Source organism: Herpailurus yagouaroundi, unplaced genomic scaffold, assembly GCF_014898765.1.
Source record: "Herpailurus yagouaroundi ecotype Mexico unplaced genomic scaffold, PumYag 140, whole genome shotgun sequence".
NCBI lineage: Eukaryota > Metazoa > Chordata > Mammalia > Carnivora > Felidae > Herpailurus > Herpailurus yagouaroundi.
Genome location: NW_024412395.1, coordinates 47,508,923 through 47,521,095, shown reverse-complemented (window position 1 = coordinate 47,521,095; position 12,173 = coordinate 47,508,923). Strand labels below are relative to the sequence as shown.

Here is a 12,173-nt window from a genome sequence, read left to right as displayed (position 1 = left end):
GATAAATATAGATGTATAGATATAGATATAGATATAGATATAGATATAGATGATATAGATATAGATATAGATATAGATATAGATAGATATAGATATGTCTCACTTTCACAACACAGTAATATAGCAGTGACCCTATAGTTTTTATATTCAAATCCACTTTGTCAATCATTTCATCACATTTGTTATATGAATTTTAATAGAGTATCATATTGAAGACATGCCTAGAAGGATATATTGGGAACATTTTTCAAATTCAGAGAAGAGGGAGAAATCTGAAAAAAATTTTTAAAGAAAGCCTAATGTTACTTGCCAGTATAGGACTAAAGAGTGGAGTCTTTAAGTGTTCATAGTGATTTTACCATTTCCTTGCCCCTTCGTGGCATATACCGTTCAATCACTCTATGTCATAGGGCAGATGCATTAGCCAACCTAGGTTAATCAATTCTCTAGTGGTGCTAGGTCAAAATAAGGATTGGCTAATGATGCCTGAGATTACCCAAATGGAATAACTGATCAATTCTTCTCTGTCTTTAAGTTTGAAATGTTAATTACTCTTTAAGGTATAGAAAATTTTAATATATTCCGAAAGATAGATAGATGCATAGATAGATAGATAAAGTATATATATATAAAGTATCAGTCTTATGGAAGTATTGGAAATTATTTATAAATGGTTCTTCTAATTAATCAATAGTGGAGCATGAGAAATAATGGGTTAAGAAAATAAGTGTCAATACCTGTGTTAAGATACTTATTCTCATTCTGGATCATAATGATTATTTTTTTAATTAATATCCAACTCAATATCTCTGTTTATCATAAGGGAAACTATAGAATGTATTTCAGTGTATAATTGCAAACACTAATGATTTTTAAGGTTAGAACTTGTGCATAGTACATATATCAATCTGTTTTCTTATAATCATACAAGTTTAAACATAGCTAAACCTTAGGTTAACTCATTCATCATCTTTGTTCTATATGTGGGAGAATGTGAGACCAATAGAAATCATGTCTTTGCCCAAGGATGTAGAGTGTAGTAGCTACTGAGCCAGATCACAAATTCAGATTACCCAACTTCTAATCACTATTCTATGGTGCTTCTTTCTAATCTAGCTGTTAGAACTTACAGTTTCCTCTACACTTAGAAGGATAAGTTATCACAATCTGCTCTTTACATTGGGGTGAAATTATAATCATGTTTGTGTTATTTTTAAGGTCCTGAACCTCTTTCTGGCCTTGCTTCTGAGCTCATTTAGTGCAGACAATCTTGCAGCCACAGATGATGATAATGAAATGAACAACCTCCAAATAGCTGTGGACAGGATGCACAAAGGAGTAGCTTATGTGAAGAGAAAAATATATGAATTTATTCAACAATCATTTGTCAGAAAACAAAAGATTCTAGATGAAATTAAACCACTTGATGATCTAAACAATAAGAAAGACAGTTGTATGTCCAATCATACAACAGAAATTGGAAAAGATCTTGACTATATTAAAGATGTGAATGGAACCACAAGTGGAATAGGAACCGGCAGCAGTGTTGAAAAATACATTATTGATGAAAGCGATTACATGTCATTCATAAACAATCCCAGTCTTACCGTGACTGTACCAATTGCTGTAGGAGAGTCTGACTTTGAAAATTTAAACACAGAGGACTTCAGTAGTGAATCAGATCTGGAAGAAAGCAAAGAGGTAAGATTTTATATGCGTGGGTAGGTATAAATTTATATGTACATGCATGTATTATTGCCTGTATGTAAATATATACTTGTATATTATTGCCTTGGGTAAATCATATTTGTGTAATGAGATGAGGAGAGAAAGAGTGCAGAGATAGAATGGTAGGTAGATCCTCATTTCATCTCACATGTCCATGGAAATGGATTCAGAAAAAAAAAATGATAGCTCATTTTTGTAAAACATCGTGTAGTTTTTTTCAGGATTTTAATTTGAGTAGTATCTCAGTTTCATTAAATATTTGGCTTTTGCTAAAGAACCAATGGAAGCTGATTTCTCTTAATGATCTTTATTTTTGTAAAATTGGTTCTAAAGTACTGTTAAATTTGGCAGTATTTTTTCTAGTCTGATTTTTTTTGGCTTGAATCTTTAGGTTTACATTTAATATTTAATGAAGACTAATAGCTATTACATGCTATCTGTTGAATTAAGAAAGAAACATTAAGGGGCGGCTGGGTGGCTCAGTCGGTTAAGCGGCCAACTTCGGCTCAGGTCATGATTTCGTGGTTCGTGAGTTCGAGCCCCACGTCGGGCTCTGTGCTGACAGCTCAGAGCCTGGAGCCTGTTTCAGATTCTGTGTCTCCCTCTCTCTGACCCTCCCCCGTTCATGCTCTGTCTCTCTCTGTCTCAAAAAATAAATAAATAAATAAATAAATAAATAAATAAATAAATAAATAAACGTTAAGACAAAAAGAAAGAAACTTTAGGAAAAATGCAACTTTTATTATAAAGACCATCCATAACAAATAATTTTGCTACAAAAATTTTACATTATTTATACTGTTTTTGTTTGTATTGTTCAGAGCTAGTTCACAGAAAAACTGATCTTATTGTAAAAAAGTGACTATTCACTGAACCACTGGAGGCAGTTCTATTTCTGCATACTCTGTGTCATTTTATATCTTGGATTATCGTTGCATTAATTGAAAATTTAAATGTAAGGGTAGTAGAAACTTTAGAGATAATTTAATACAGTATTTCTCAAATTTAAGTCATGATCCATAGGAACTGATAAAACAGTTTATTGTACCAGTAATTTTTTTAACTGTAATTAAACAGAATAGATGATACCATTGTACATTGCGTGTTTTAGGAAATCTGATAAATTAAGCTTTTGCTGCCTATACTGAACTTAAATGCACTGCTTTTCTTTTTTTTTTTTTAATTTTTTTTTCAACGTTTTTTATTTATTTTTGGGACAGAGAGAGACAAAGCATGAACGGGGGAGGGGCAGAGAGAGAGGGAGACACAGAATCGGAAACAGGCTCCAGGCTCTGAGCCATCAGCCCAGAGCCCGAGGCGGGGCTCGAACTCACGGACCGCGAGATCGTGACCTGGCTGAAGTCGGACGCTCAACCGACTGCGCCACCCAGGTGCCCCAATGCACTGCTTTTCTAATCAAAGTGCAAGCATTAGGTCCATGGCTGTAGTGCCTAAAGTTCAGAATTCTTAAACTGTTTTAGCTCTTTGAAATCAGTTGATGGGGGTAGGAGGGAGGGGAGGGTAGGTGATGGGTATTGAGGAGGGCACCTTTCGGGATGAGCACTGGGTGTTGTATGGAAACCAATTTGACAATAAATTTCATATTAAAAAAAAGAAAAGAAAAAAACGAACAAATTATAGGCTGGAAAATTAGTGTTGTTGATTCCCCTTGAATGTGTGAAAGTGAATCAGAGAAATTGATGACATTAATAAAAATGATAACAGTAAATTAGTTTAAACTAAATGTAAATAATTGTTAAGCTGAGACCTGAATGAACCTTAGACAAAGAGGGACTTAGTTTAAACCCCATTTATTCTTATTTTATTAAGTATCCTTTTAATTGAATTAATTGTATTATTAATGATCAGAGTATTTAACATATAATGCTCACTACTAGAGTCTGTCTTCATTTCGCTGTATTTTTAGAAAATAGCAAATTCATTAGTGCCTGGTTTGGCCCAGCCTTTGGGGGACCCTGGACTTTTGAATACAGTGATATAATCAAGCTTCATTCAGAAAGGGAATAAGGCTTAGGCTGCCACATGGGGTTTTGGATAATTTGGGAAATAGTCTTTAAGAGCCTTTTTAAATTACTTGGATTGCATTCTTTTTTATTACAAAAACAATTCATTTCCATTGTAAAGAATTTGAGAATGACAAATATATAAAGAAGAAAATTAAAGCAATAAATGAATAAATAAACATTAAAAAAATGTTTAATGAAAGCAGTAGGCATGAAAACTGCTGGACCCCAGGTAGAATGGATGGCTTCTTTTTTTGGTTTCCAGAGACAGAAGGCACAGAGTTTATGCAATGAACAACTCATGTTCTAGGCTTACACATATTACAAAGTATTGTAAGATTTTGTTATAACTACTTACATGCATTCTTATCTCTCCTTTTGTATTTGTGACATGTTTGAACATGTTTAGCACAAAGCAGGCACTCAGATTAAACTTTTCCATCTCTTTCCAACTCTTTTTAATGGAACCATTTTGAAGGATTCTCATTATCACACTTGCTCTGATGAAAGCACACCTGAAAATACAGTTTTATTTCCCATGATCCAGACGCCATTTTTCTCTTGATTCAATCTAATGCTGTATTAGATCCTGTCGCTTTTATCTTTATCGGACATTTGCCTTATCAATTTATGTTGGGCTTCTAGGAAAGTAATTTTCCCTCATCCTTTTCGCAAGAATTGCTATTGAAACACAGTTGTATCTCATCCAGCTGAATATTTATATTAAATACTGAACCTTCTATTCATCCCCATTACATTTCAGTTTATTTCATTCATTTTTCAACTGGCTTTCTGTAAATATTCTTTTATAAATTACCACATCGTCACAAAGTTCCTGGCACTTGCCTTCACCATTTGTTTTTTTCTTCTTGGTCATAAATAAACTCAATTAAAATTATTTTTCTTCATTGCTTCCTTAGTCTTATGCTGTATTCTCTTCAAAGGAAGGCACAATTTAGAAGATGTTCTTTTAGTGGAATTAAACTGATAGCAGATGCCTCAAAAGATGAAGTTTCTTTACTCTAAATTAGGAATGCAGTCTATACTGTATTAAAGTAACCTTATCATTTTGGTTCTTTCTGTTTTGGTCTTTGTTCTTTTGCCTACCTTCACTTACTCACCAGTTACCATGTGCCAGGAGTGTACTAGTAATAGAGGATACAAACGAGCTGTAGTTTTGCATATGTGCATAGTAATTATAATATTATGTGGTAATTATCATATATACATATATGCAAATACATATATACATGTATACACACATACATATATAGTTGACCCTCGAACCACATGGTTTGAACTGCATGGGCCCATTTGCACACTGATTTTTTTTTTACAAATACAGTACAGTACTATAAATGTATTTTCTCCTCCTTATGATTATCTAATAACATTTTCTTTTCTCTAGCCTTATTATAAGAATACAGTATATAATATGTATACAAAATATGTGTTAATCAACTGTTCATGTTATCAGTAAGGCCTCTGGTCACAGTAGGCTATTAATGGTTAAATTTTGGAGGAGCCAAAAGTTATATGCAGATTTTCAACTGCACAGGAGATCAGCCCCCTTAACCCCTGCATTGTTCAAGGGTCAACTGTATATATATTTGGATTTTAGAAAGATGACTTTCAACCTTTAAATATGAATTTCCATGTTGGGAAATACCTCATTGACTCAAAATGTTACTGGCCATGGTCTCTGTTACCTGTTCCATTTGAATATGTTAATGTTTCCCTTCCTTAATTTCAATAATGAGCCTTATCTACAGTGGATCATTATTGAAATTCTATTAATGGCATGAGTTAAAATTACAAATGCCCATTGTTTATTACCATTTTCTAAGCACTTGTCTGTAGACATGTGAGGCCCACAATTATAAAGGTGTTGGTAATTGATTATGCTCTAGAGCCAGACACTGTGTTGTATAATTCCATTTTAGCCACATACCATGTGACCTTACCCGACTATCTAATCCTCAATTTTCTTATCTCAAAAATGAGGATAATATCACCTACTTCCTACTTTCTGTGGACTATTAAATGAGGCTATAAATGCGAAGCAGTTAGCATAATGCCTGACAAATTGTAAGTATTCAATAAACTGTCATTATTATTATTACCAGTAACATTCCCAACTGCTCCCAGTATTTTCTTGTAAGAAGTACTAGTAACATACTCCACTGTTAGTCCTTTTGTATTGTTTGCCTTCTGCCCTCAGTAATAAATTTCTTTACGTGTTTATCTGGGGAAAGTGATAGATTTTGTATTATCTGTTTAATTTTTAAATTTCTCATTAAATTCTTGATATGGTAGACTCCTTAAAAAATGTAAGAAACCTTTTTTCTAAAGAGCATTCCAGTCAGAAAAAATAAATATACAGAAACCTAGAGACATGAACCAACAGGATGTGTTTGGAAACAATAATAGTTTAGTATTTCTGGAATATAAAATCACAGGAGATGAGGCTACTGACTGCCTCAATTTCCAGGAAGACGAAAACAGACTCCATATTAAGGGACATGTAAAATGGAGGCCTGTATTTGCTTTGCCTCCCCCTTAAGATGCACACTTATACACAACTGACCCCCACCCATTACAGGACATCTATGGGCTATCTGTCTCTACTTGTCCCATGTTTGTTCCCAAATGCAGAAAAGGCATAGCATGGGTCACATTCATCATTCTGTAAATCCCAGCAGACCTCAACCCACAAAGTACATTCAAATAACCTAAAGAATTGTTTTTAAACCCTTATAATGTTTCAAGGCACCTGGGTGGCGCAGTCAGTTAACTGTCCAACTTCTGCTATGTCATGATCTTGCGATTCACGAGTTCGAGCCCTGCATCAGGCTCTGCGCTGACAGCTTAGAGCCTGGATCCTGCTTCAGATTCTGTGTCTCCCTCTCTCTCTCTTCTCCTCCCCCACTTATACTCTGTCTCTCTCTCAAAAATAAATAAAACATTAAAAAAATTAAAACCTCATAATGTTTCTTGACTCATGCAGTAGTAAGAATAATGGATCAGCTAGAAATATGGGTTTCCACTGAAAACTAATAATAAAGGGTGGTGGCTTGGACAGATTTCAAAGAGCTTTAAAAACTGGGCAAAACTGCTGAGACTGTGCAAAAGACAATATAAGATGATATCTCTCCAATTAGAAAGTAAGATTCTTTGGTTATGGATTGTATTTTATATAATTTTAGTCTTCTGAGGCACCTACTGCAATGTTGGGCACAAGTGTGTGCTCAGGAACTTTTTCAGTTTTGGTTGATTTGTTTAAATACTAGACTAAAAGTCTGGTGGCCTTACGTCTACTCTGAGCAAATCACTAACCCTATATTGTCCCATTTCCTAATTTGTAAAAGGAGGACAACTGTCCAATAGCACTTATAGGAATATTATGAGGATCTAAAAGCTATTCTGAAGTTAAAAGTGCTCAAAAACATAAGGGGCCAAGGCACAATTATACCATAATTCTGTCTCATAAATACTTTTTATTTTATTTTATTTTATTTTTAATTTTTTTCAACGTTTTTATTTATTTTTGGGACAGAGAGAGACAGAGCATGAACGGGGGAGGGGCAGAGAGAGAGGGAGACACAGAATTGGAAACAGGCTCCAGGCTCTGAGCCATCAGCCCAGAGCCTGACGCGGGGCTCGAACTCACGGACCACGAGATCGTGACCTGGCTGAAGTCGGACGCTCAACCGACTGCGCCACCCAGGCGCCCCTCATAAATACTTTTTAAATGAATTGAGTTATTAAACTTCTACTTTTTGGAATAAAAACATGTATTCTAAGCTAGTTAGGGAAAAAGTACACTTGTTTTTGCAATGAGTGAGCCCCAGAATGAGTAAAAATGACATTTGGATCTTTGTAATTCATGTCATGTTAATAACAGATATCATATGTTGAGTGCTCACCGTGGGAAAACACTGTTTGTAGGGTTTTACAATGTGTTGTCTCCTCCAGCGCTTCATACCAGGAGATAGATATTATTAGTCTAATCTTACAGATAAGGAAATTGAATGCAAAGAGTTTAAGTAGCTTGCCAATGTCACACAAAAAGTAAGGACTGATCCCAGGCTAGAATCCAGGCAGCTGGCAACACAGTCCATGTTCTTAACCATTACACTAAATCTCCTTAATAGTGCCTGAAAAAATAATTTCTTTGGCATTTCTTTAAAATGAATGTATTGTTTATTAAAGAACTAAGAATAGAAGTCCATTATAGAGTTGGTCCTAGCTACCAAACCTCTTCACTGGGCATAGGTTAATGGCACAGCCACAAGTGCCTGAGTCCTCTCCCTCAGTCCTGGAGGATCCTCTTTCTTCTGGAATGGCCTGCATGTTAGACCAATCTGCTGCTGCATCTCACACTGACCTGTGGAACTCTAATTCTAATTACAGAGCACTTATTCTGTTAGGCTATGGTTACTTCACGTTGTATTTTAGGAAGACATGCTTCTGAGTTTAAGGCTTAAAATCATTAGGAAGCACTTCTATGATTGCACCATTAGATTATGAAATCTTTGAGAATAGGAGAAACACTAACCAGGTCTTAGTCACCTTAAGGCCATAGCATATACAAAATGTTTATTAAATGAATGAGTAAATGGGTAATGAATATTTACTTCTAGACTTCCATTTGCCCTCTCATTTATAACATCTGTGTTAAAATAAAACTTATTTGCAGCTTTGCTGATATTCGTTCATTTAATACTTTTACCTTTACTGTATTTGGGTTAAAGAGCATGTGACAATTTCCAACCTCAGCATATACTGCTCAGCAGATTAAATTTGTACTAACACAGAAAAGTCTACAGTGAACACCTTACGTGGCAACTGATCCTTTTTTAAATGTACCTGAGAGCAGGGATTAATCCGTTTCATTTACCAAAGTATAGCCCACATTTAGCATAGTGCCTAGCCTATAGAAGGTGCCCAGTAAATATATGTTAAATAAGGAAATAGGAAGTCTCTGGTTAATCTTGAATCAAAAGGGATAGGTACCAAGATTGTTACAAGTATCCAAATTCATGAACACCATGATAACATAATGTTTCTCATAGAAAAGCATCACACAAAATATCTGGGGATATTAGGAATCTCTGCAAGATAGATGCGTATGCCCCCAACTTTTCTTTCTGTACAGTCTCTTCACAAATCCTCATGGCCTCTGATGTAGCAACTATTGCCTCCATCCTGTATTACAGTTTCTCCTTTAGAAGACCTTACCACAAACTTAGATAAATGGACAAGATTCCTGCTCTAAAATAAAATAAAATCATGTAAATTTTAAGTGTCCCTTTGATCTCATCTCTTAAGTTTTTTTTCCTTAAATTCATTGCCAATCTTCTTGAAAAATAGATTATACTCACTGTTTTCCCATTTTCCACTGCTTAGTCACCTTCAGACATCCCCTTTCTGTTTTTTTCCCTAACTTTCTCTCTGTCAGAAACCATTGATGTTCTCTTAATTGCCAAGTTCAGTGACCCTATCTCACCTGTTTGTCTGCAGTATTTCCTAATTCTTTTTTTTTTAATGTTTATTTATTTTTGAGAGAGAGACAGAGTGTGAGTGGGGGAGGAGCAGAGAGAGAGGGAGACACAGAATCTGAAGCAGGGTCCAGGCTCTGAGCTGTCAGCACAGAGCCCGATGCAGGTCTCGAACTCACGAACCATGAGATCATGACCTGAGCTGAAGTCAGACGCTTACCGACTGAGCCACCCAGGTGCCCCAATATTTCCTAATTCTTTAAGCTCTGTCATTCCCTGGCTTCCAAAAAATCCATGCTACTTTCCTCTCAATCATATAAGCTCTCAAATTGCTTATGAGAAGTCTAGATTCATTCTCAACTTCTCTAATTTGAAACCCCTCATCAAATTTACTGTCAAATCCTGTGGATTTTATCTTCTAAATCCATCTCCAATCATGACCTCCGGCTTCCTATCCTATTATTTCATCTGTATTACTAGAATTACCATCTGAAACACATTGCCATGGACGGGGAAAAGGCAGTCTTGAATATATCGTAGGCAATTGCACCATCTTGATGAGATTCATTTCTTCTGTCCAATTCCCCAGGACTCAGCTCAGTCCTAGTCACATCGTTGCATGAAGTTTATGTGTTTTGACTCTATAATTTCTTGCTAGAAATTATCTTCTTCTTCTTGCCACTCTCCGCAAAATCTAACAAAACAAAATGATCTTTGAATTGAGATTCATGACTTTGTCCATGTATCGACTCAATAAAGATATGTTGTTGCTTTGTTGCTCACTATATCAGGCAACTCTTAATTCTGGAAAACCCTCTCAATTCCCCCCAAATATAATTGCTAGCTGCATAACATGAAATGTGTGTATTATACTCTATTTCTCTGTTGCGTATCTGTCTGTCCTACTTACTAATCTTGTGAGCAGCTTGAGAATAACTGTGGTCGTATATATCTCTGTACTGCTAGTAACAAGCACAGAACCTGGCACAAATGAGGTGCTGCATCAATGGTAATTGGCATTTTATAAGTTAATTATGCTTTTCATGAATACATACATTTTTATCAGTTATATATTCTGAAAGTATACAGATAGAATAAATCAAGCAAGACTCTTCTTCCTAAGTCAAATTAAGGAAGCAGTTTGCTTTTGGATGCAGCTTCTCCTCTCCGGGGAGGTGGCAGGGAGGAGAGAAGGAGGAGAAAATAATACACTCAGAATCTCATATAATTATCTGACAGATGCTCAGGAAACACTTTGGAGAGTCCCATCTGGACATTGGTTGGGGATGTCCTTTCAGCTCTTGCCTATTTCCTTATCCTGAGCTATAGTTTCTCAGGGCCATGATCTTTATGAGATGGCAACTATTCCAGCCAGTGGATACGCAAACTCCCTCTTGTTTACATCGAAGTGTTTACCAGGTGGTGCCAACTCTATGTTTCTTTGTCTACTACACATCCCCACCAGCTCTGTACAATGTCAGATCTCCATCATCTCTCAGCTTTAACTGCTGCAACCCCCACGAATATTCCTCCTCACTCGTCTAGTATCCACATAATAAGTCATCTTTCTAGGAGGTAAACCTGGTCAAAGGTCTCCCCTCTTTCTAAACTTTCAGAAGCTGCCCCTTGCTTACAGTCTATACTACCTAACATGGCATATGAATCCCTGCAAAAAATGACTATTAGTGACCTTTCCAGCCTCACATAGTAGTACCCTCCTCCCCTCCCCATCCAAGTACACTGCTCTTTTGTTTCCTAAAACTCCCCATGCTCTATCAGGTTCTGATATAGGCATAAGGATGCCTGTTCTCTCTGTCTAGAATACTCTCTTACCCCCGCCTCTTCACCTGCCCCAACCCCATCCAACTCATCCTTCTGTCCCAAGTGTTATTTCCTTCTATTGTAACCTTCTTAGACTGAATTAGGTGGTGCTCTCAAGATCCTCTACACGAATCCAATTACCGTGTGTGACAGTTGTTTGCTTCTCTGTATCTTCCAGCTGATTGATCCCATGAGGGCAGGTACTAGGACTATTATAGTCACTATTTCATTCTTCAGGCCCTAATCTTGTGCATAGACTAATATTTTTGGTAGTTGAAAAGGTCAAATGTTAGCAATTACAAATATTATAAACTATATAATACTATTATGAAAATTACCATTTATCAGGCAAGCACATGCCAAGCATTTTCCATGTGTTATCTTGTTCAGTCCTTATAGCAACCATGTGATGTAAGGACCATTTTACAAATTAGAAGCTAAAGCTTAATGAGGTGAAGATAATTGCCAAAAGTCCGTAAAACCAGTAACTGCGATTCAAACCCAAGCCTGCCTGGCTCAAAACAGGACTCTTAACCCTTTCATTATAGTTATACAGTTCCTCCCGCCAGTAGACACTTATTAAATATTTGTTAAATGTTATCATTCATCATTAAAAATTAATGTCAAAAGAACGCTAGAGACTCTATGCCCATTTCAGCAAAATGAATTTAACAATGGAAATTACTCATTTGATTTACAACTTTGACTTCTAACTTGGGAATTATGAATGCAATTTTGCAGACTTTTTTGTTTGTTTGTTTCTAACTTATTTGTATTACAAAAATTTTATGTTGTTCCAATATATGATGAGATGTTCTATTTCTTTTGTTACTTTATGTCTAATCATCAATACAAAGTCCATGTTTGACATACTTTAAAGCAGAATTCGGAGTATGCTAGAGCTATATTCTTCGACCTTCCCCTCTACCTTGGTGAAAAATTTGACTAACACTGGATTTCACAATTGATAAGAACAAGTTAATAATTAGTAAATATGAAAAATGCACTGAAGACTGTCCTTCCAATATACAGCTGGATGAAGAAATCATCTGGGTTTTAGGGATGATGTGGGAATTAATGGACTAATATTTGACTTTTC

General features: G+C 35.8%; 1 protein-coding gene across 6 annotated transcripts in view; it reads left to right on the top strand.

Annotated features, from left to right (window-relative positions):
• LOC121030645 (sodium channel protein type 1 subunit alpha) overlaps positions 1 to 12,173 on the top strand; it is a 150,800-nt gene that overhangs the window by 99,918 nt on the left and 38,709 nt on the right. For all 6 annotated transcript variants that reach the window (XM_040475263.1, XM_040475268.1, XM_040475262.1 and 3 more), the window contains exon 17: positions 1,219 to 1,701. In XM_040475263.1, the coding sequence (XP_040331197.1) occupies positions 1,219 to 1,701 (483 nt within the window). The remainder of the gene's footprint in view (positions 1 to 1,218; positions 1,702 to 12,173) is intronic.